This window comes from Lepidochelys kempii, chromosome 5, assembly GCF_965140265.1.
Source record: "Lepidochelys kempii isolate rLepKem1 chromosome 5, rLepKem1.hap2, whole genome shotgun sequence".
Taxonomy (NCBI): Eukaryota; Metazoa; Chordata; order Testudines; family Cheloniidae; genus Lepidochelys; species Lepidochelys kempii.
The window spans coordinates 111,187,391-111,213,593 of NC_133260.1; the positions used below are offsets into that span (position 1 = coordinate 111,187,391).

Genomic DNA, 26,203 nt, shown 5'->3' on the forward strand with positions numbered 1-26,203 from the left:
GCTGCCATTAATTACAGTGGAGCTGCATCACTTACCCTAGGTCTGAATTTGTCCCTAGTTTGGATATTGGATTTTCAGCTTACCACCTTTTTCCTTCCTTTCAGAGTTTACTTCAAACCCTTAATGTTATTTACATTAGAGTTTTTGAAGTTTGTGTTTTTCTTAAGGTCATATTTTAAAAAGCAAAGCTATTAATAGTTATCAAATGGATAGTAATTGTCCTGAATTAAGTAAAAATTTGTTTTAGGGCTTCCTCCAATTCAGCAAAGCTTTTAAACTCTGCTGAATTTGGGGCCTTTTATAAACATTGTCCTGATTAACAGTAGTAGTGTTCTTAAGGACCTAACCAGTTTGTCTTACTGAATCCTATTTTTATACTTCCTGGTATCAGATCTTTGACCCAGTACCTTAAAGTCTTATTCTGAACCATTATGAAATGTTGTTTCAGAAGTCCATAAAATAAAACTCAATGTTTTCAATTATAGAAATTTTCTGCAAATGTGCAATGACTAATTTACTAAGTAAATTAATTGGTTTTATTTATTCCCCAGAATAACAAAAGATGTTCACATTATGGAACAATCAGTAATAAAATTACATTTTAAAAAAGCATGTATCTGAATTATAGAAATGCAATAAAAGCATTTTAAAACAGCAATTTTCTTTAAAAACAATTAGCCCACAAAAAGCGAATTTTGCAGATGAGAAACGCCCCTGATAGCAATGGTTCATACAGGAGTAGTAACAGTCACAGACCCGTAACTGTAGTGGCAAGAACGGTGCTGCTGTAATGAAGTGGATCCTGATGGATGAGAAGAGAGAGTACCAAAGACCATTGTCACAGTTGTGGAGCTAGCTACCCCTCTATCCCATTTCTCATCTGTCTGCATGCACCCACCTTGCACCTGGGGCCTCTTACCCTTTCGTGTCTCAGTGGAATCTCATGATTATTCCACTCTTAATACTGTACCTAGGTCCTAGTTTCTGTATATACCAACCACTTATCATGCTGCAGGTCCAACTGGGTTCCAGGCATTGCATTTCTTCCCTTTGGGGACCAGAGACCTATGATGTTGGCCAACAGCTTTCTTAAAACCGAGTTTATTTAGTATCTAGAACAAAACATTAGAGAAAAAGGATTATTACACCACAGACAGCCTATTTGCATATTTAGTCTCATCTAATTGTATGCTTCACTCTAAGCTAACTTACTTACTTTCTCCTGGTTAGGCCAGATACTCCTGTGTGTTTGTGGGACTCTCAGGTATGTTTTCCTTGACTCACCCTGTTCAAACTGACCTCCAGTTTGGGTGCTCCAGAGGAGAGTGGGCTAGAGCCATAAGCAATTTGCTCTGGCATTTTCTCTTAATAACCCTAAAGAGTAGGTGGTTAGAAAGGACCTCATTCCATAGGTGGGCAAGCTCAGCTACCCTGTCCAACCCCCAAGGAGTAATCTCTATTTTTGACACAGAAACATCATGCTAGTGACAGATCCAGAGCCGGTATTAATTATTAAACAGCCACATCCACGTTTGTCACAATCAAGTTCTCAGCCAATCAAAGAAGTTTGTCAAACAGTGCTAAGAAAAAATAATTTGGGAAGGGAAAGGCAGAAATGACTATTTTACATCTTTTATAAGTATGTGGATGGCCAGTATTGAGTTTCTATGAGTAGTGTTATTTTTTGATAATTTGGGGGAACTATAATTTGCTTTGTCACAACAATATTAATGAAGAAGAAATCAAAGTGATTTTTGAAAAATGATTTTCAAATCTAAATAATGAATTTTCTTTTTTACCTATACTACAAATTCTGCCCTATTGCAAAAGTAAACCAGGAGGGATAAAAATTTGATAAAGGAGGATATATTGTCTGACCTTTCCAGAGACTGCAAGAATAGTCTGTGACAGGAAGGATCTGACTAATAATTAAACTAAACTATGTGCAGGTGTGAGACCAGAGTCTTCACAAAAGCAAGGTCTAAATGCCATATTCTTCAACTCAGAGCAAACTGCTCTCATCATATTGTGCATTGTCTCTAGAGACTGTTTCCTAGACATGGAGGTGTCCTTAGGTAAACTCAAAGAGCACAAAAAATACACCCCCAACTTGTATATTCTAGAGAGAGATGCATCCTTTCTGGACTATTCTACATATATATACAGACAGTGACTGCGTCATTTGCAACAACAACAACAAAATTGTCTGTAGTATATTTTAAATAATTTAAACTGAATTGTAGACAAGTTATTCTCCAGAATATCAGTAATAATACTTAGCCCTTATTTAGCATTTTACAAAATGAACATATTAATACTCTCCACAGCCCTGTGGGGGGTAAGGATGTGAATTGTACCATCTTGCAAACTTTCTCCCAGCTTGTAGAGTTATATGAATATGTGAGCATTTCAGTTTTCATTTAAAAAAAAAAAAGTTCCTTGCAGAGAAAAGCTTGAAAATGTGACCTGAGTACATCCTAAAGGCTCAAAACCCAGAGGGAAATAGAAAAGAACCCCAAATGTATTATTTTTAAGCCAATCTCATTGGGGTTTGGGGGCCTGACTGTGATTTTTGAACATGTGAGGTTGTCAGTACTGAGTGGGACAGACCCTCAGCCAGTGTAAATTGCCATCGCTCCACTGGCTTTGGTGGAAAATTTAGTTAAAGATCAGGCACGCCAGCTCCATCTTATAAAGATGGGAACAGAGACAGGGAAGCCATGTGATGTTGTGAGACAAGAATCCCAGTCTCCCACTTCTCAATCCAAAGCTCTAATCACCAGATCATGTTGCCTCCCCGTATTTCCTTCTAGGTAAATCGCTTAATTATTTCGTTCTAGCCTCTCTGTAATGCTTAAGGAGGAAATCTCTAATGTAATTTTCCCTTTTGTGAGCTACTAAAGCAGGCATTGCTCCTGATCTGCCTCAAAATACTGTCAGAGGAGTTGATTTTGAAAATAAAATGAAAAATTGACAGTCATTTTCATGTTTTCTGTTTATCTTCTTATAAAGTGGCTAGGTACTGCAAAAATCTTTGTAAGCCATTTCCTTAGTTTGCAGCTTTTGAAATATACAGCACTTTTAAATGTCAGCTTTTATAATAGAAATATACTGTAAAATCATGAAATGGTGTTTTCATTACAAAAATAAAACAAAATACCTTTTACATTTCTATTGAACACTAAAGAAAAATTACAGTGAGACATCTTGAATGATTGATGAATGAGTAGTTGAAGTACATTGTATGTTGGAAAGGCATCTTACTCATGAATTAAAGAGAACAGTTGGCAAGAGCTAGAACTATATGAGTATTGGATTATATTGGACTAGGTTAGGTATAAAATGCTATAACACTAATGTGTAGTTAAAAACTGGCTGCTGTGTGGAGATCATACAGTATATTTAAAAGTAATATAAAAATCTAGTTTTCTTCTCACACAAGGATTCAAACAGGCTTGTAATCTTTTGCGGGTCATTCTGAATTCATGTTGTAAACACGAAGACTAGAGGTTATTATTCTAAAAGTATAATCAAATAAAACATGCAGTATTACATTAAATATTGAAATATGTGATCACAATTTTTACTCTAAGTTTCCCATAGCATGTAGTTTATTTTCTGTTTTGGTTTTTTTTTTTTTAGGGCTGTTTGATTAATCACAGTTAACTTACGCGATTAACTCAAAAAATTAATCACAATTAATCACACTTTTAATCACACTGTTAAACAATAGAGTACCAATTGAAATTTATTAAATATTTTTGGAGTTTTTCTACATTTTCAAATATATTGATTTCAATTACAATACAGAATACAAAGTGTACAGTGCTTGCTTTATATTATTATTTTGAATTACAAACATTTGCAATGTAAAAATGATAAACAAAAGAAATGGTATTATTCAGTTCACCTCATACAAGTACTGTCGTGCAATCTCTTTATCATGAAAGTGCAACTTAAAATGTAGATTTTGGGTTTTTTTGGTTTTTTGGGAGATCTTGGGTTAAGTCCCTACTCTGCCTGATTTGAAGCAGGACCTTGAACCTAAATTCCATCCTGGACCTGAGAAATCTTTCTGACAAAAGTTTTGATGAAGTGTCATTTTCTCAGAAAAAATTGTTACATTGAAAACTTCCCAACCATCTCTAGTCCCCATCCTGCAGCTGCAGCAGCATTTCTTCCTCCCACCTATTGCCCTCTACCAACAGTACCTTTCCTTTGCTCACTCAGTACTCCCCCACTCATCAGCAGCCTTTCTCCCTCTACCTCCCCAGGAGCCCCTAGTAAACTCAAGAGATTTTTAAACTAAAGAGATTTTAGTGCCGTGGCAGGCTATATGAGTGTTGCCAGAGTGCACAAGAGGCAGATACCTTGGGTGTCTCTCTCCCAGCCAGGACAGAGTTGCATGCTATGGGTGAGGTTTGATCCCCATGTCCCTTTGTCATTACTGTTCTTTCCTGGTGTGGTAGCAGTTTTCTGTCTGAAACATTGCTTTTCCTGCTTTCTCTGTCCTTTCTCCTGAGGTTAGGCACAGCTTTCCCTCATCCCTTTTTGATGAAGAGTCTTTGATGTTTCATGTTATCTTGAGGAAATATCTTTCTTGAACTTCCTTGTGTTTTGGACATTGGAGTAGAAAGTATCTTTCTCATACCCTTCCTTGACCCAGTCCAGCTCTTCCTTCCTCTACAGAACCTCTCTTCCCCCTGTCCTTATCCACTGAGTAACCCTTTCCCTCACAATTTCTCCTTGTGTACCCAGAAGGAAAAGACATTGTGGGGTAGTGCAAAGAATTCTGGGATATGGGGTGGGGTTCAGTTGTTTGGGAGCCATAAGTAGGAAAAGAGTGAGAAATCTGTTCTAAATTTATCTTGGGTAATATTGGTTATGTTTTACTTCAGAGTTGTTTTTAGAGTATAGAAATGATGGGAATCGAACAAAGTGCTGTGATCCTTGTTTGTACCTTTTTAAGAAAGATTGATTATAAAATACAGCCATAAATGTGATATTTCTCAGTAATAATTCAAAACAGGTTTAATACTCCATAGTAATTACTGTATTCAGGTATAAGAAATGTTCTATTCAAAAAGAGATCTTCACAAAGCCTGTTTTTACATAGTATAAAAATGTAATTCACTGCTAATGTATTAGACTGTAGACTGAAAGTATCCATTCGTGTCTTAAGCTTTCAATGCCTGGATATAAATAGCACTGAACAAATTCCAGCTGGTTCAAAATCTCATCTACCATTAAATTAATTTCTTCGTTCATCCTTTATATGAGTGAGAATGTTAAAAAGTGGTTTGTTTTGCAAGACAACAGCGTACATCATACAAATTATTGCATTTGAAAGTATTATGAGATTATATATGACATAGTCCCTTTGCCTGCTGTTTATTTTAGTTTTAAAATCTTTCATGCATTTTAAAATTAGCAACAATGGAAAAAACAAACAAAAACCAAGCCACTACAGAAGAACAACATTTAATTACTGAAAATTATTCTAAACTTTCAATCATCCAACAGGGATTGATTAAATAATATACACCTTACAACCTTTGATGGAGTAAGCATTACAACATGCCATTTATACAGGAAATTAAGTATCTTGTCCAAGTTCTTGTTTCATACTATAACAGGATGACGGACTACCCCTGGAAAGCATTGACTCTGAAGAGGACTTGGGAGTCATGGTGGATAGTCTATTGAACATGAGCTCCCAATGAGATGCAGTGGCCAAAAAGGCTAATGCCGTCCTTAGATGTACACATGGAAATATCTAGTAGGAGTAGAGAGGTATATTATATCTGTACGTGGCACTGGTCTGACTGTTACTAGAATATTATGTCCAGCTCTGGTGTTCATAATTCAAGAAGGATGTTGGAAAAATTGGAGAGGATTCAGAGAAGAGCCATAAGAATGATTAAAGGATTAGAAAGCATGCCATGAAAGAGTCAGGAGCAGAATATATTTAGCTTCTCAAAGAGAAGTTAATGATTGCCTGGATCACAGTCTGTAATTTATACATAGGGAACAGAAATTTGATAATGAGGGGTCTCTAGTCTAGTGGACAGAGAGATAACATTCAATGTCTGGAAGGTGAAGCTAGACAAATTTAGATTAGAAATAAGGCATACATTTTTAACAGTCAGGGTAATTAGTCATTAGAACAATTTACCAAGGGTTGTGGTGGAATCTTCATCACTGGAAATTTTTAGATAAAGGTTGGTTGTTTTTCAAAAAGATCTGCTTTAGTTCAAACAGGAATTTATTCAGGTAAATCCTATTGCATGAGATCAGGCTAGATCACAATGGTTCCTGCTGATCTTATATTATAGGAATCTGCAATATATGAACTTCCAGGAAACAGATATATACAATTTCATTTGCTATATACACTGTTTATCATGCTTAGTATAATTATTATACTCATTATGTATGTTGAAAACTGATGTATAGATAGTGCTTTTATATAGAATAATTTTTAAATATTTTTTCATATCTTCCACTTTCACCTTGGTGTTTCCTATATATATAAAGTACCACTTCTACATGGACTTTGATGGGTCTATCCAATTAAAAGTTTTATAATGCAATACAATGCAATACAGCTTCCTATAATAACTAATAGATGAGAGATATTAGGGAATGGAGGAAAATATGTTTTCAAATGAGATTTGCAATAGTTTAGAAGGTCAGTGAAGCAGAAAGAGATAGGAAGGTTAATATAGACAGCAATAACTACAGAGAAGTCAACGCTTGCACAAGCAATGGCCAGAATTATTGAAGGGAGCAAAAAAAAAAAAAAAGAAAGCCAGTTTTAAATGAGCTGAGGAAGTGGAGAAGATAGAGTGAGTCAAGATCATTTGGTGACCTGGAGCAAGTTCATGGAAAGTATTAAAAACACAGGACTGGATCCTTAGATGTAGAATGTTGGTGCAATTGTCTAAAGAGTGTGTGGGAGAAATAGTTGCACTTCTTTATACAGAGAGGTTGGGCACCAGCAGCCAGTACATTGCTGAATCCTGGAGAGTTGAGACTTGAAGCTATAAAAGGGGAAATTTTAATAGTCCTATTGAAAGGAAGTGAAAATATAGATGACAATTTCAACAAAAATTGGAATCAATTAGTGATGGCTATACAGGAATTGTAGAGGGGTGATAGGAAGCTATTCAAGAATCAGGCTTCACGAAAGAGGGGTATTGGAGTACGGGAAAAGCCACTACCAGAGACAGATGGGTGAAGGCAGAATCATAATAAAAGTAAAACAATTGAATTGAATTGAATTGTATTGACGCTCAGGAAGTGGTGCAGGAGAATAGTGCATCCCAAAATGTCAAAAAGTTGTGCTGCAGGAGGGAATAGTAGTCTTCAGTAGTAGAAAGGTAGGAGAAAATCAGTTTCTATCTCATGGGGAAAAAAACAAAGCCTAGATTTCAATTGTTCTGGGATACTGTTGTGTGATTGTTGACTGGAAAGGTGGGAAAGACTACTTTCTATAGCTCCTCTAATAAAGGAAAGTATGATAAGAGAGAGAATGGTAATCAGGGTTAAGGGAAAGTTTAAAAAAAATCAATAGCGATTTTAGAAAGCTGTAGAAGATACAAAAGGCAAATTAGTAGTTAATGGTAGTAATAGTGTTGGAAATGAGAAGATAGGACCACACATCAGGAAATGGAAAGGATGCAAAGGAATTCCTTTTCATAAGGACTTGGTTATTCAAGGAAGGTCCAGGTAAAGCGTAAAAATAAAGGAAGAAGAAAACAGGAGCGAGGAGTTCAAAGCAGAGGAGAGATTGTGATGAAATAGCATATTTTTAAATAAAAATAGGAACAGGAATTCGATGCATGTGACCTATTAAAGGCAGACGGGGAGCTGGATGATCAAAATAATTAAGGGTCTGGAAGAAGTAGCGAGTTTTAACAGGACCTGTGGAAATAAGGAGGAGTAGAGATTAGATTTTGTAACCCAGATTGCATTAGCACAACTGGTGAGATACACTCTGTTAGTTTTTCGATGTGCTGAGTGGTGCAGTTGAGAGTCTTTAGCTCCGCTGTATACTTGAGATGCAGGAAATAGTATGGGGCAAATAAGTTAAAGGAGAATAAGCGTTACAAAGTGTTGAGGGGGCAGGGGTGGGAGGCCAGCAGAAAAATGACCAAGAGATCAAAAAAATTTTTTTTCATTTGTGAGTTGGTGGATAGATTGCTAAAATGTAAGCGGGAGCTGGTCAGTATTGGTGAGGCTATAAGTGGAATAGAAAAGGGGAAAGGGATATTACTGCTGATTAGATCGAGGAAATAAATATAGGTATGGTTGGGAGAGATGATAGAGGAATCAAGGATGATAGGTTAGGACAGAGAGTCAAGGGAATCAATATTTACATTGAAGTTACCGAAGAAGTTTAAGTCAGAGAAGGCAAAATCAGTCAGGGAGAGGAAGTCAGAGCTGGGAGAGAAACGTGGAGTAATTAATCACAGAGCATTTGTGATTGGGAGGAGGTTGATATTCAGAGGCGAGGTGAGCACGACTTTGAATTTAGTCTTGGCTATTGATGTTGATATTGTTCAACTTTTCATTACAATTAATCTGTAACAAATTTTTCATAGCTATTTTTGGTCTTTCACAATTTTTCTAGTTGCCCAAATTAATTTGTGAGAGAGACTTCCAGGCTAAATAGGACTTAAAGCTTTCTTCATCAATGGGATAACAGTGAAATATTTATTCTGAAGAGAAAACTGTTTCAGTTGAAATACAGGCATAGAGAGAGACTTGATCTTGTTAGGCTGACAGCTTGACAATGGTCCCATCTTGAATCCTTTATTTTAAATAGTTTGGCTTCCTGCAATTATTTTTAAAAGCATTCCTTGCCAACAGTGAAAAAAAATACATGAAACTTTTGGTGTGTCACAATAAACAAACGAGGGGAAAGGTGTTATGACAGAGACAGTGAGACAAATGATGATTTCAGTTGTGCCAGTGTAAATCCAAAGTAGCTTCACTGAGCTCAGTGGTTTGAGCATTGGCCTGCTAAACCCAGGGTTGTGAGTTCAATCCTTGAGGGGGCTATTTGGGATCTGGGGCAAAAATTGGGGATTGGTCCTGCTTTGAGCAGGGGGTTGGACTAGATGACCTCCTGAGGTCCCTTCCAACCCTGATATTCTATGATCTATGGTTAGTTCAAGGGTTCAGTGACAATAAATTTTACAAAATCTGAGGCTGAGAAATAAAATTCAGAAAATGGAGGAAAACTAGAAACATTCTACCTGCATTAAGAAAGAAATATAGCGCAGCTCACTATTCTTAAAATCACATTCTGAGTGAAGGCCTGAGCCTGCAGGAAATATTTGATGCGATTGGGTCCCAACACCCCTTTCTTTGAGGAGTTTCTCCGAAGAAGAGAAAACTGTTCTGCTGAATTTTTAAAATATGAAGGTGATTTTGCAAACAGTATTAAATATAGTTTATTCTCATTATTGGAGTATTGTAATATGTATACACATTTGTATACAATTTAAATGTATTTGCATTTTATAGTAAATTCTTCAAAAGGTTGTACGTGTTGAATTGTCCTGATTCCATTTTTTCTGTCAAGAGCCGTGGAATTTTAAATAGCTTCATTTCCATTATTCAGCAGCTAGTTTTTGTGATCTCTGTTCATGCCTCTAGTACTAACAGAGTTAAAAACTCCTCTTTTTATTATTCTTCATTGTGTATCTCCAGAGTTGTCTTTACTTTACCCTGGCAGCTTGTGTAGTAGATATCCCTTGTAGGGTATTCAGTTTATATATGTCAGATTCTCAAGGGCCATGGCTTTTGCCAGATGAAGCACTTTTGATTTTGAGGCTGATGAAACACAGTGCTATTATTGATCTGTGCATGACACAGCCTGTCTCTCTGCTGGCAGAGTGTAGCAACATTTATCCAGGAATTTGTGAAATGTCACTCGGATCATGTTCGTAAGGTAAACTGTGTAAAAACCAGGATCTGAACTGATAATCCATGTGGAATTGGACGTGACTGTCTTATTCCTATGTCCTATCTTCTAGCTCAGCCAAGTGATATTTGTTAACACAATGTCTGTGTTTTATATTGGACATTGCAGGAAAGTATGATTATCGCTTAGTACACCCTGTACAACAAAGTCATACTCTTTTTATTCTCTGTTTTCAGAGTCAGAATATTTTAAGTCAGTAAATGTGATCTGAACAACATAATTCAATAATTTCTGTTTTATTTGTAACAAATTGATGGTTTTCATATATCACAGACTAAAAGAATCTGCTTATATTCCTGACAGGACTTTTCTTCCTTACTTCAGTTCACCCACCAAGGGATGTGTGTGTTTTAAAATCTCTGCATTCACAGTGGTCACAAAACTTTGTGACTTTGATCTCCTGATAGTACTGCCCAAAAATGCCAATACTGTACATGTGTTTAAAATGTTTATTACCTCTGTTTCACTTTAAGCTTAATTATTTAGTACTTTTTACCTATGCCGACATTTTTCTAACAAAAATGGTAAATCAAATTTAAGCTAAACAGTTTTCTCAGTAAAACTTGTTGGATGTACTCTGAATTTTTAAAAAAACCATGAGCGGGTTTATGTAATATGGGATTTATTGATCTGTAAAGCTTTTCAAAGTAAATCTATTCCAAAAAATGTTAAGATAGAATTATCCTGAAAAATAACAAGTGCTGTTATGTGAGAAGCATAGTTACTAAACTAGTGAAATTGTTAACAAAGGCACAATAAACAGGAGCAGACAAATCGTTTTCACTTTTTAGCTGTATTGTTTTAGTGTTTCAACAAGTTTGGTCTTCAAGAAAAATCTGCCTTTGCTAGGTTTTCCTGTACTTTCCTTTTAAAAGATTAAATTTATAGAGCTTATTTCTAATTTTTTTGTAAGCAGAAAGCCAAGTAATACAAGGAAAAATAGATACAAAATTCCCTAATAAATTATCAAATGTATTTTTCAGGTATATTGATAAATCATATTTTAGTTCACTAAGATTATATCATTAGACTTTCAGTTCCACATTTACAAGTTTTAAAAAGATACTTTCATTAAATATTATTTCTGAGACACACCTGAAAATTTGCATGCTGATTTTGCAGTGTATTCATTTCCCTGTCTCTTGTCATTTTTTAAAAATTTTGCTTTAATGTTACTTAAAAAGATGGTGCAAAACGGATATGTACACTAGGGAAACATGGTCTAGTTAAATTACTTTAAAGCGGGTGCATCACTGGTTGAATGTCTATATTCAAAAAGTAGTTATCAATAGTTACTATCAAAATGGGAGCAATTTTCTACTGGATCTGTTCTGGGTCTAGCACTAGTCAACATTTTCATTAATGACTTGGATGATGGAGGCAAGAGTGCGCTTATAAAATTTGCAGATGATGCCAAACTGGATGGGGTTGGAAGACAGGATTAGAATTCAAAATGATCTTGACAAATTGGAAGATTGATCTGAAATCCACCATATCAACTACAGAAAAGGATCTGGGGGGTATAAGGGATCACAAACTGAATATGAGCCAATTATGTGATGTAGTTGCAGAAAAGGCTAATACCATTCTGGGATGTTGTAGGGAGCCAGGGTGGCTTCCCTCCGAACCAGAGGGTAAAGAGCCACCCTCTCAGCCTGAGTGGGCGGGGCCAGATCAAGCTTACGCCAGTCCCCGGAAGGGGAGGGTTGGGACAGGAAGTACAAAGGGCGGGGCCCTTTGCCCAGTGGGGAGAGCACCAGGGAGGGAGACAGACACAGGCTGCTGGTTGCTCCCTCGCGATCCTGCTGCCGACCCAGGGGAGGTCCTGGGCCAGGAGGAACCTGACCGAGAGGAAGGCCTGTGGCGACCAGGACTGCCAGCCGCTGAGTACCCGGAGGACCTGGAGGGGCCCGGCTGTATCCCGGGCCAGCCTGAGTCCGACACAGAGGGGGAGCTGGAGTTGCCAGCAGTGGAATACCCGGACGAGCTGGAGGGACCGGAGAGACCCGCCGGAGAGACCGGGTAGGAAGTAGCCCAGGGGCAGAACTGCACCGTGGGGTGGGTGTGTTTGGTCAGCGGGCGCGGATGGCCCCCCGCTGACTGAGCGGCGGGACCTTCGGCCCCTGCCACTGTCAGGGCCCTGGGCTGGAACGCAGTGGAGTTGGGTGGGCCTGCGTTCCCCTACCCCGGCCAACCTGCCTTGGGTAGCAGAACTGTGCGCTACCAACCCGTGCCGGCGCCCCCCTGCCCAAGGGGCGCGCCGCAGGCTCGTGCCGGCACACCTTTCCCGCTAATTCCCCAGAGCCCAAAAGGTGTGACTAAGGCCTGCCAGTGGGACCATAGCTCTCCATCGCCCCTTAGGGGCTTGGAGGACCGACTGAAGCCTGTCACAGATGTCTTATCAGGAATGTCTCATGGGAAGAAATTGTCCTGCTTTACTTAGCACTGGTGAGGTCTCAGCTGGAGTACAGGGTCCAGTTCTGGGTGTCACATTTAAGAAAAAAGTAGACAAATTGGAGTGAGTCCAGAGGAGAGCAGCAAAAGTGATAAAAGTATTAGAAAACCTGACCTATGAAAGAAATGGTACATGTTTAGTTTTGGAGAGTGAGGGGGACCTGACAAGTCTTCAAATATGGTTAGGGCTATTTTAAAAAGGATAGTGATAGTTTGTTCTGCATATCCACTGAAGATAGGATAGAAGTAATGATCTTAATCTGCAGCAAGGGAGATTTAGGTTAGCTGGCATAGATTTCCAAGGAAAAGGGTGTCCAATATGTTTAATAATATTCAAAAAAACTTTGTGAAAAGAAAGTCGTGGGTGCACAGTCAAGCACTTATAAATTAGAAAATATTAGAGTAAAGGTTGCCTGTGCAACCTTAATTCAACCCCCTTGTGCATATGCATTATGATGCAATCTGTAATTACATAATCACATACTATTTCTTCCTCAGGACCCCTGTTTATCCAAAGCACAGGAGGTGGGATGCTTACTGAATGGGTAGCTATTCAATATTTCTTTTCATACTCATCACTCAATGTGGAGCCTTGTGACATATCTTACTGCACACCATCCAAACCCTAAACTGAATACAAAATTATTAATTTCCACATGCGCATTTCTAGGGTGCACTCGCTCACCTAGGTATCTTCATAAATATTAACTAAATTATCTTCATATCATATGTGAGAATAGGTGATGATATTTGCTTTTTACAGAGGAGGAACTGAGACATTGAGAAATTAAGGCCAAAATTGTCAAATCTACTAATGTTGGGGGTCAAATTTCAGACACTTCTGCCTTGATTTTCTAGAATACGTAGCATTTTATAATGCATGTTCACATCACAGCTCCAATTGACTTCTGTTGCAGTTGTGAGCATTCAGCACTTCTGCAAATCTGTCCTAGGTGTCTCACAGTGGGCACCCTGAAAATGAGGCAGGCACAATGTAGTGGCCAGCTTTGAACATTTTAATGTAAGTATTTTGCTTAGCATCACAAAGCATCATAGCACCAGACTCCGGGAAAGAATCCAGTTCTCCAAGGTGGTTTTCAGCTTCCTTAACCAGGAGACTATCATTTCTTTTCATGTAGCCCGCTGCCTCATTCACTACACACCTTCCAACTTCTACCACAATGAGGCAGGGGTCCTACATACAATAGCCTCATTAACTACACAATGCAAATTCACTCCCAGAGCATCCTGTGCACTGTATGAGACAGGGCTTTTGTACGGGAAGAGAGTATGTGATTGTGTAGTTAAAGACTGCATCATAACATATATGTACAAGGAAGCCACATTAAGATTACATGGGCAACCATAAGTCTGGCATTTTTTAACTTTTGAGCACTTGACTTTGAAAACTTAATATTCTTTTAACACTTTTTGTATGTAATTTTTTTTTCTTTTTGAGGGGGTGGGGAGAAAACAGAAATTCCATCACATGAAACTATATTGGTCCTCAGCTTGAGTAACCAGTAGGGTCTGAATTTTTAGATACCTAACACAGATGTGTACTACTTGAGCTAATGGAGTAACTGGTGACTGTCGTAGGCTGTTCTCCTCTGTGTGGATCAGGCACTGGAAGAGGATGAAACACACACTTTTGCAGTGAGTTTCATAGCTATTTGCTGACAGCAAAGAAAAGTAGAGACTCAGAATTCCTGGGTTCAATTCTATCTTCTGGAGGGTATAGTGTTCTAGTGGTTACAGACCTTTCTGCCCACCCCCCAAAAGTCTGTATCTGCCCCAAATTCCCTCCTTTCTGCCTCCCTTCTAGGAGAGACATTTTATGTACTCTCTCCTGGTGCACAGTGCCACAGCAGCATGGAGCAGCAGTTACAGGGAGAGTCATGCTCTGACCCTTCAGCCCTGAGATGCAGCATGCTGAGTTGCTCTGTGGGATGGTGCAATTTGGTGACACATAGGCGCTATGAGGTGCTGAAGCATGCTCAGTGCACTGTGACATCCCTAGTATTCAGAAAAAAATCTGTGTTGAAGGTTATCAAAACAAAGGAAACCTGCTGCTTCCCAGATCTTGCCCAACTGGGGGAGAGTGACAGACAAGCTGCAATTTCTTCAGCAAGGAGTTGGAAGCAGGGCTGTATGACCATAGTGAGAAAGAAAAGGAGACCCACAGAGTGTGTGTACCTCAATCTAGCCATCAGAAAGGACAAGAAACTGGCCAAGATCCCGCCACGTGGTGATAGTTTTGAAGAGCATGTCAAAAGAGCATCTTGGCAAACAAAGATTTGGTTATCTTCACACATAGGTAAACCAGACATTGGATCACCATTGCAACATGGATGGAAAAAGGTGCATCATAACTTACATCCTGTATTCTTCTTCCTGTTCTTCGTACCAGCAGGGGTTGCTGCGCAATCAACTGTGTCAGAACAATCTTCTCAGCACAGAACTGTGTACATGCCAAGGCAATGAAGAGTGTGGTAACACATGCACTCTTGACAGAGATCATAGTGATGAATAAGATGGTGGTGTTGACTAGAAATGTCAGCAGCATTATTACATTTCAGTGATCCCTCTATACATTTATTAGATTTTTTTTTTTTTTACCCTTTAGATTGTTGCTATGATTCTTTTAGGTCACAAAGAAATCCAATTTTATGTCTTGAAATAATACAGTCATTAAATTAACAGAAACAAATGCAAAAATTTCAAAGCAGTCATTTTAACATGTTGATGGCATCCCCGTTTATCCCTGTTTCTGTGGTAACGACACCACTTGACTGCTTCACGTCATACCTCATCTTAAAGTAGACATAATGTTTCAAATGGTGTGTGTGCACGTGTGTGTAAAGGGTACAATAAGATGGCCAAATAAGTGGTGTCTGCTGCTCGCCAACTGTAGAAGGTACAGTTCCTGTCTGTGAATACACACACCCAGAGTAGGGAGTTTGTTTGAAAATAATAAAACACATATTTTGAATATAAGTATTTAGTTTTAGAAATATTTGTTGAATTTTTATATGCAGAGAAAACGTGCACTCAGATATTAAATTGTACTATTAACATCTGTGTTGCTTTTCTATATATACAAAAAGTTGATGAATATTATAACTATTTGAGGAGGAAGAGGAGACGGGTTAAATTGCTATATATTCAGGAGAGGAGGATGTAGCACACGTGCTCCAGTGCAGGGGAGTAAGTGGGGAGGTGGTGCAGAAAAGTGCTGCCACTACAGGGGTGAGGGCAGACTGCCACCTCTTGCAACCAGCCAGGTGAGAAAAACTGAAGATTCTGCAACTCTGTCGCCGGAAACCTCAACTTCTTTCAGAATTTACATTTTCATTTAAAAAATGTTTCAAGCCATGAAGAGGGCAAAGATGACTATGGAATGTGAATCAAAATGTCAAATATGCTCCTCCCTGAGTCTACAGATAGCTCTAGTGCCTGTGCTGCTGCTCATATCTTTTCCAATTGGCATGAAATTAACAAGACCGTCATATACACTGCTGCTGCTGCTGCTCAGAAAACCCCAAGGCCGACTGAAAAGTGTATTAAAATCTTTTTTTTAATTTTCTTGTTGCTTGGAAAAGCTCTTAATACTAGCAGTGGCTTGCACTAAAGCTATTCATATGGGAGAAGGTCCAAAAAAGAGGCCCCTACGAATTTTAAACAAGTTTCTCAGTTCTGTTCAGTGGGTCTCCCTGAATCATTATTTTTCATCAGCCTCAAAGTAGAGAGCACTTGAGAGCACCTGCACCGCTTTGATACTTCAGTTTCAGATATCTACAAACAAGAGATTTACATTTAAGATGGAGCCCCAAAACAGGGTTCAGGGACAGTACTCTGAACTGTACTCTTTTCCAACAGTTACATGTTGGCTCAAGGGACTGGGCATTACACTGGACTCACTGGCAGAGCCCCTAGTCCCATTCTTTTCTTTCAAATCTACCGTTGGCCGTTAGGTTTCATTCTCTAGGTAGCAGGTGTCCAATACATTTTCAAAGTGTTCTACCTACACTGCTCTACTATTGCTAGACCATTTATGTCTGCCTGGATATTTATATGATCAAAATAACATCTGCTGGTGTAGTATATCCCTCCTCCCCTGAGTTGACTTTCATAGACTGGGAGTGATGGAGCCAGCTGAACTGGCGTCAGAGGACAATGGGTATTATGGAAAGCAAAGAGATCTGAGAGGCCACTATTGGGATCCACTGCCTTAATTTGCACATCCTTAATTAAATCTTTGCTCTTGGATCTGGGGCCAGCAAAAGCAAGGGCCAGCATGACCAAGTACATGATACAACATGTACCAATCATGAACCTAGTGAATGTTTGTTTGCAGATGGGGAGCAAAGAGTTATAGTACATAGTTGGTATATGAGAAGAGGGGTCATGTGGGATGTGAACCCAGAAGGGATTGGGGCATTGAGTGTAGAGACATTGCAAGGCAGGGGGGGGAAGGGGACAAGTCAAGGTGAACAGAAAAGAAAGCAAGGATGTGGTTAATGTGAAGATGATATGGTAGCATTCAAGACTGTCAATCAAAGCAGTACCCACTCAGATTGAGTCTGGAGGACATTCTAGCAAAAATAGTTCACTCTCCTTGAACTAGATAGAGTATGAGTTACTTGTAAAACTGAATTTTTAGTATATCCATCTACTTTGGTTCCTCCTTGCTGGTATATCCTTTAAAAATATACACACTTGAACTTCCATTCAGAAAGATACAACGCTATATGCTTTGGAAATAAAAGTACATGAGATTATTTTAGTGAAATCAAAGAAAATTTAAAGAATGCTTTTTTAAAATAATCTGTTCATTTTACTTTCTGTGTGTTTTATGTGAGCTATACTGGAAACAGATGGAAGCATTATTAATTTTTGCCCCCCTATAAAAAGAAAAGGAGTACTTGTGGCACCTTAGAGACTAACCAATTTATTTGAGCATGAGCTTTCGTGAGCTACAGCTCACTTCATTGGATGCACTTGCACCTGTAGCTCACAAAAGCTTATGCTCAAATAAACTGGTTAGTCTCTAAGGTGCCACAAGTAAACTCCTTTTCTTTTTGCGGATACAGACTAACACGGCTGCTACTCTGAAACCTGCTCCACTATGAGTTTTAGTACAGTAAATTTGTTTGTGTTATCTGAAACATATGAATACTTAGTATTGCTGCTGTTAAATTTGTAATGAGTTGTAGGGATTGAGAAATTCCCCAACTGGCTCTCGTGCAAGTAGTTCATTTGCAGTGCTTAGATGTGGCAAGATTAAGCAGGAGGATATGGCAAACATTGTCACTGACCCACGCTGAAGCATTCTAATTTCCAACTTTGGGAGCTTGCCCTTCTCTCCAGCATTTGGTGTAAATAAGAGAAATAATGCCTAATTCCACTGTTTTCCATCTAGCAAACATCATATACTTGAACTCTGCTTCCAATTTACGAGGAAGCACCCGCATTCAGTACCTTACATACACTACACATTGATGTGGATGTTTAAGGCCAAATTTTCAATGTTAAGTGTGAAATGTAGCTTCTGTGCACAAATACCCAGCATGCACGTAAATATCAGGCATTTGCATGCATGTCTGCACTTAAGCATGTAACTGGTCATGTACAAACACCTGATTTGTGTTCAGTTCATGTTCTCAAATGTCAGCTGCAATAGCATGCACCTAATGTTTGAAAATGTGGCTTTTAGAATCATTAAGCATTTATTGATGCATTGTTGCTTTAAGTTATATTGTGTCTGTGTAATTCAAATTGCTTAAAATTCTTATGAGTATATAAAAGACTGTAAAATTTACTTTTAATTCAGAAATATTTTTTTATTTCTTTTTAACATTTTAACAGTTTTTACTGGTCATGGAACCTCCACCTGAAGAAGTTTAATGGTTCTAGGCAAAACCCTATACAACTATACATCAGTGTTTGCCTGTAGTTATCACTGTACAGGAGCTGAGGCCCTAATCCTACAAACACTTAAGAATATATATAACTTTATTCATGCAGTAGTCCTGTTGATCTCAGTAGTACTCCTTATGTAATTAAAGTTATACACATGGCTAATGCCCTGATCCTGCATTGGAATCCACATGGATGGACTGCTGCACCTGCATGAAACCCAATACAAGATAATGGCTTTAAGTGTTTAGGATAGGACTCAAACCTAATATACAGTATTTTCTTATGGTCAAAATGCAGAGTGAATGTTTGGTGGGTTGCGGACACAAGATAAATGATAAGAAAAGGTTTCTATGAATCTCTGCAAGCTAAAACCACCCAATTTGGCACAGTTGTGGTCTGTAGATAATTATTACAATTATAAAACTAATCTTATTTTTCCAATTATATTTTCATAACCTTTGAAAATAGTGTCTGCTACTTGAATTATTTCCATATTCACTTCTCTCATATTTCCCATATTTTATAAAACAGTGATGGTCAGTTAGTGTTTGACCATACAATCCTTACTCAAGCTAACCTCCCATTTATTCCAATAGGTGATTTATCTGAGTATGGTTTAGGGCATTGAGGCCAATATATGTAAAGCTCTTATCACTTTTTATACTTTCTGTCTATGTATTCTTTGAAGTTTTGTTTTAGTCTTGGTCTGTATGTTGACATAGCACTTTACAAAGAGTAAATGAAGTGAATTTTAAAATTCAAAAATTCTACAGCCCTTTCCAATTCCGTAAAGAACTATTCATATGGGAGAAGGTCCAAAAAAGTCAAATATCGGAGGTTTTAAAATTGTGTATTGTTCTATTGTTGCCTTTCTATTGAAATATTTTGATGCAATAACAAATCCATATAACAACAAATTGAGGTAAAACCCATTCATTTTCAAAGTAGGCAGAACAAAAATCTGTTTGTATTCAGCTCATTATTTAAAGGCATTATCAAGGATGCAAAGTTTTTGAAAATAATGTTGATTCATCATCATTGCAGCATTATTTGCCAACTCTCATTGAAGTTGTATTTTATATAGATAAAAGATTATCTTTAATCACCAATATGTAAACTGCATTTATAAGATATTTGAAAAGAAACTATACTACCACCCAACTATCAATAGGACAAATATTTTTTTCATTAATAAAATACATTGGGAAAGAGCCATATCTGTTATCCATAAGCTGATATCTGTATTTCTCTACTGGGATCTAATTTAAGCTCTTCATGAAAGATTGGCATTTTCAGTGCCTCCAACATCCTTAAAAGCTGCTTTGTTAATTGCAAACCATATTTAGTATGACCTCATAATAATGTAGCACACCTCAAGTGTCATGCCTGTCTTTCCTATGCACATTGGAGCTGTGTTCATCTATACCAGACAACTGCACTTCAAGGAAAGATTTTTTTCTTGATAGACAATTAGCAGTAATTAGGAAGATTCACCTCAGTAAGATGTCAACATCAGATTGTTTAAAAAAGTTGAATGTCAGTGGCTTAAAAAGAGGTTTTTTTCTGACACATAGGTATGGCATATGAAACATGAAATGTTAATTTAACTTTTCTGCTTATTATTCATGCCCAATATTATTTTGTCATTCAGATACTACACTGACAGAGTGCAAGGGGTGTTAAAATAGTGCTGCTAGAATAAAAAGAGGATTAATCTACCATTGGCCAATTAGCCAAAGAGTACTTAATGGTCTCTAAAGGCTACTGAAGTCTAACAACTTGCTAAAGCACTGGTAAAAAGTCCTCTAGATTACCTTCATTTACTTGACATTTTGTGAAACAGTGTAGGCTGCTGATAACTGCATTTGCCTGAAAGAAGTTTATAAACGAGTGATCTAGTAGTTCTTACTAAACATTCAAAAAAGTCTATATTAAATATAGGACTAATAACATCTACATTTGAGAACTTTTTACCTTTTTACAGTTTTTGGTCCAGCTAAGAGATGGGACATCAAGTTATCAAAGACTATATTTCCAATTTCCTGTCTGTGTTCATGGAGTGAAAATACCAGTTTGTTGAGGACAAACAGTAGTTTCACAAGGAAAACTTCTTAAAAGTTTAAGCGATTGTACTTTTCTTGTTTCTAAAAAAATTATATGTGATCAGATGCCATGAACGGAACATGATTACTTTTCCAGTTGGATATTTGTATATATTGTTTTCATATTTATAGATGTCTGCATGTCATCTGTCTTCATTTTACCTTTATTTTTTATTTCCCATCAATAAAAAGATATTGATTCTATTCATGAGAAGAAAAATAGGTTTACAATTAGAGAGACTTACTCTAAAAACCTTGCCTGAAAAGTTAAACAGAAACTATTAGATTTTTGTAAATGGGAACATCACTGAAGTACTATAAAGATACTCACTACCGTATATAAAGTCATAGACATTTTTCTGTTCTTTATATGCAGTTATTATTTGAAACTATACATTCACAAGAACTGTCTGTGACCAAAGTACTGTTGTTCTTGCAAGTTTCCTCTACAATAGAGTTAAAATTGCAGGAGAATAACAGCATGCTTTAAAAAGTACAGGAAAGACAAAGCAATGTTGTATTTTAAAAGATAACTGGATGTGGGAGCTATGCAGTATTAAAAATAATACTGCAATATAAATCTACAAATCAATCCCCCTCTCCTCTCATTGTCACTATAAGATTTCTCAGAAAACCAGAAGTCAGTTTGCTCCTAGTCTCTGAAAAAGTCATCCCTCTGCACTCACTGATTTTTTTTTTTTTTTTTGGCTGCCAAAATTACAGGGTTTTCTAATAGCAAGAAATGCTACTTATGTCTAACACCATTTGCTCTTTATAAAATGTTGAAGCACTGTTATTTCTACAGATTTATTTACAGTTGAATCATCCTAATAAAACAGGTAATAACATAGGGTGAAAACGCTTGTAAAATAATTTGATACTGCAGATATAAATTCTACAAAGTATATATTGTAAATGTAAAATTGAGAGGTCATGTACATCACAGTATTAAGAGTACAACAACAAACACTAAATAGTTACCTACAGCAGAGGCCTATTGTTACAGTTTCATATTGATATTAAAGCAGCTCAGTTAGGCTCTGTTCTACAGGGTGCTGTACAGTCATAGAGGTTCCTTGTCCCAAAGAACTTACAATCTGCCATATGCAGCGTAATGATGGTGCAATCGTGCAGTTCTCTGTATAGGCACACAGTGGCCAAACAGCAGAATTACCAAGCAGGGGGCCAAGTAGTGGAGAGCGTGCACAGAGAGACATCTTGGGTGAAATCCTGGCCCCATTGAAATCAAATGGGAATTTTGCCATTTACTTCAATAGAGCCAGAATTTCATCACTTACCCTTCTGTGCACCATGGAACAGAGCTCTGTGGATATACCAGGAGCAGGGGGGTTAGGATAAGTGTGTGCACAGTGAATCTGTAAACATCTTTTAGGGGCTGCAGCAGACTGGTCACTACGACCAGGCTTAGCAGCTGCAGCCTGAATTTAAAAATTATAGATTAATAGATATTAAGGTCAGAAGGGACCATTATGATCATCTAGTCTGACCTCCTGCACAATGCAGGCCACAGAATCTCACCCATCCACTCCTGCAATAAACCTCTCACCTATGTCTGAGCTATTGAAGTCCTCAAATCATGGTTTAAAGACTCCAAGGAGCAGAGAATCCTCCAGCAAGTGACCCATTCCCCATGCTACAGAGGAAGGCGAAAAACCTCCAGGGCCCCTTCCAATCCACCCTAGAGGAAAATTCCTTCCCGACCCCAAATATGGTGATCAGCTGAACCCTGAGCATATGGGCAAGATTCACCAGCCAGATACTCAGGAAAGAATTATCTCTAGTATCTCAGATCCCATCCCATCTAACATCCCATCACAGGCCATTGGGCCTATTTACCATGAATATTTAAAGATCAATTAATTGCCAAAATCATGTTATCCCATCATACCATCTCCTCCATAAACTTATCGAGTTTAATCTTAAAGCCAGATAGGTCTTTTGCCCCCACTGCTTCCCTTGGAAGGTTATTCCAAAACTTCACTCCTCTGATGGTTAGAAACCTTTGTCTAATTTCAAGTCTAAACTTCCAATGACCAGTTTATATCCATTTGTTCTTGTGTCCACATTGGTACTGAGCTTAAATAATTCCTCTCCCTCTCCGGTATTTATCCCTCTGATATATTTATAGAGAGCAATCATATCTCCCCTCAACCTTCCTTTGGTTAGGCTAAACAAGCCAAGCTCCTTGAGGCTCCTTTCATAAGACAGGTTTTCCATTCCTCGGATCATCCTAGTAACCCTTCTCTGTACCTGTTCCAGTTTGAATTCATCCTTCTTAAACATGGGAGACCAGAACTGCACACAGTATTCCAGGTGAGGTCTCACCAGTGTCTTGTATAACGGTACTACAACGTCCTTATCTCTACTGGAAATACCTCGCCTAATGCATCCCAAGACCGCATTGGCTTTTTTTCACGGCCATATCACACTTGGTCTAGTTGGGATTGAAAATTTCACTGCTAAGCCCCATTACCTCTTCCCATAGAGCAAATCTCTTTAGAGTCTGTCACTCAGGATTTGGCTGCATGGTAGGAGAGCCAAAAAGGAAGTGTTTAAAAAAACAACAACTCAACAACCTGAAACTTACTGTTGGAGGGGGAAAAAAATCAGTGAGGAACTTAAGGTTACTAACTAACAAAAGAGCTCTTCTTCAGGTCTGTGTGGCCCGGAAGCTTGTCTCTCTCACAACAGAAGTTGGTCCAGTGAAAGATATTACCTCACCCACCATGTGTCTCTCATTTCCTGGAACCAACATAGCTACAATTGCACTACATTTGCCTGTATGTCGATCCAGGATGTAGTGCAGACATACATCTCAGCAGTCACTGATTGCAAGAGACATCCATATCTGTCTGCAATGGGAAATGTAGGTTTTCTGCTTGTCTGCTCCCTGGACACTCCCCTCTTCCTCTTCCCCTCCACACATATCTGGTTTCTCTTACATTTACTGTTTGTATGTGTATGTATTTTAAAGATGGAAAAGCGTCTATTTCCTAGTTTAAGTAAATTCCTAAAACTAGGGCTCAGGAATTCCAGAGTTGTTGCCTTGCAGCCGGTTTTGGGAAGATCCATCTCCCTATTGCTCCATTAATCTATTTGATGCCACATTCATTACTGTAACCATGACACACTGGTTCTGATGGTTTTGCCTACATTGTCAGTCCTTGTGGGGGAAGAGCGAGGAATCTCATTGGGTACCAAGCTAAAACCTCATGATGTAAGATAGCACAAACATAGATCTATCTGTTCTTCACAAACTTAGTCATTCTCCACTTTTATCTTTATGAATAATTTACAACAGAAACATCAAATCATGAAAATCTGGGTACAGAAGCATTGCATATGCTGGATAAATTAACATCTGCAGCTTCCTGAAGTGCTGCTGTTTTTTGTTGTTAGGTTGGGCTTTTTGTTGTTGATTTTTTTTTTAAGTATCCTTCACTTTGAATCCTCTGCCCACATGACATTCTCATTTTAAGTCCTGTGGGTTTTTAGAGGTGGGAATAACATAACAGATTAAAGAGTTCCAATCAAAAGTTACCTTAGAACCGTTGGTCTGTTATTAAAGTAATGAAATTACAGCAAACTCAGAAAGAAATGGAAAGATTAAGCCTTTTACCAACAGTGGTCCTGTTCTCAGATATATATGCACAGTTCCCACTGGCTTTAATAAGTGTATGTGAGTGCAGAAATGGTATTAGTATTTGGGTTCAAAAATTAGACTGTATTCTGTTGTATCTATAAATATTTTTTAATCTCATTGAAAATGTGCAAACTTCCCCATGCTGTCTGTAATGAATATAAATATGTTCATGAAAGTGTGTTTGTTTCCTTTTTTTCCGGGATATATTTTTCATCACAGATCTTCAGGTGATTTAAATATGTGTATGTATATATAGTGTTTATATTTTAAGGAGCATTTATTTTGCGCATAACTTTGAACAACGTAGTTTTCTGCTTTTAATGTCAATATTAGCATCCTTTGAAATATGAACAATATTTTGTACCTATGTTTACCAATTATTTTATATACTAACATGTAATCAACTATACATTTGCCATTTAAAAGCTGTAGTATCTTTTCCAATTTCTAATTGGGATTCTTCACACAGAAGATTTTTTTCTCCCCTCTGAGAGATTTCATTTTCTTTTTATCTAATTGTTCCTTATGTTAAACTACCATATTATAAGCTTCTTTGGAATAATAAAATGGTACTGTAGTTATCCTCTTAAGGAGGAGAGAGTTGTTATGCCATTAAAGGTTGGTGGCTTTCTGCTGACTACAGACTGGTGAAAGATAAGCACTGGCATAAAGATTATTCCAGGTGCCCTTTTCACAGAATAATATTCATTGTGTATTCTTTAGTATAGGAGAATTAAAGAAAATATTTTTTATTTCTAAAATTACATATTAAATTAGTACTGTGATATTATACTACACGGATTAAATGGGCCTTGTCAGTTGTCAATCAAGCACTATAAGACTGAGATAGTTTGCTTGCTATTTATTTGAACTAAATTCCTAACAAGCCTCGTCTGCTAATTGGACTTAACATTTATGTTGCTAAATGAGAAGCATTTTGGCTGCAGTATAGGGTGGTAAGACCTACCCAGTGGAATAAACAACTAACATCTGTTATGCTGTCCTGCTCCAGCTTGGCTTTTACCAGTTAAATACATCAGCCCTAGAGTCAAGGTTATGGAATACGTGGCTCTCTGGCTATGGTGCATATATGTGAAAAGGAAGAAATAACACGAGTAAAGACCAGCCAACCAGAAGATATTTAGTGCAGCTGGTCCATTTTGCTTTAACCTCTACAAGCCTTACAAATATCAAAACAAAAGCCAAGAAAAGGATGTATGTTTTACAGCCGTTGTCAACAGAACATTCAAGTAAGCTTACAATAGTCACCATTAAAACAAAATTGACATTTAGCCATCCTTACCACACTGTGATATCTGAGCTACCATGGTATTTCCTGATACTTAGTACAGGAAATAGTTGTAGAATCAGACAGCCCTGTGGGTAAACAATTTTTTTAGCAGTAACCACTGTTACTATACAGCTTCCTATAACTTTTGTTTCCTGTCATGAGACAAATATCAATATGCAATCAAATTGTTTCACATGTGACTTTTTGTATTAAGTTACTTCTTTTTACTGCCAGATTTGATTTTTCTACTGTCTGGACCAGTGAATTCAGGCAACTAATACGTAATGCAGAGTAAAGATAATGTATGAGTCTGTTGTTTATTTTTCTAATGTACATCCTGTTATGATCAAGCAGAAACCAATAATATTTGACTGTAACTGTGACTATTTATTGCTTTTATTTGGAAAACAGACATTGACCTCTGATCTGGCTGAGTTGCAACGAGAGAGAGAAGATTTACAAGGAAAATTAGAGCATCTGGCCCAAGCTACCAGGTTGAAAGAAGGTCTGTCTCCTGTGACTTCTAACCAAATTGAAGTCACAGCACCTACTCCTTCAAAGAATACAGATTTGGAGGTGAAGCAGCTGTATTGCAAACTGAAGGTGAGAGAACAGATTAGTCAGCTAACAGGATAACTTTTACTGTAGTATTATTTCATTTGCTCAGTCTCAAAGATGTAAAAAGGTACAATTTACCATAGGCTAGCCCATAACTAGGAATTTAAGTGTCAGATAATCTTTGTTACTAGTTGGTAGACATATAGTCAAAACCAAAT

At 37.7% G+C, this 26,203-nt stretch overlaps 1 protein-coding gene across 5 annotated transcripts in view; it reads left to right on the forward strand.

Annotated features, from left to right (window-relative positions):
- Positions 1-26,203, forward strand: part of CNTLN (centlein) — a 284,446-nt gene that overhangs the window by 212,107 nt on the left and 46,136 nt on the right. For all 5 annotated transcript variants that reach the window (XM_073345467.1, XM_073345462.1, XM_073345464.1 and 2 more), the window contains one exon: positions 25,839-26,030. In XM_073345467.1, the coding sequence (XP_073201568.1) occupies positions 25,839-26,030 (192 nt within the window). The remainder of the gene's footprint in view (positions 1-25,838; positions 26,031-26,203) is intronic.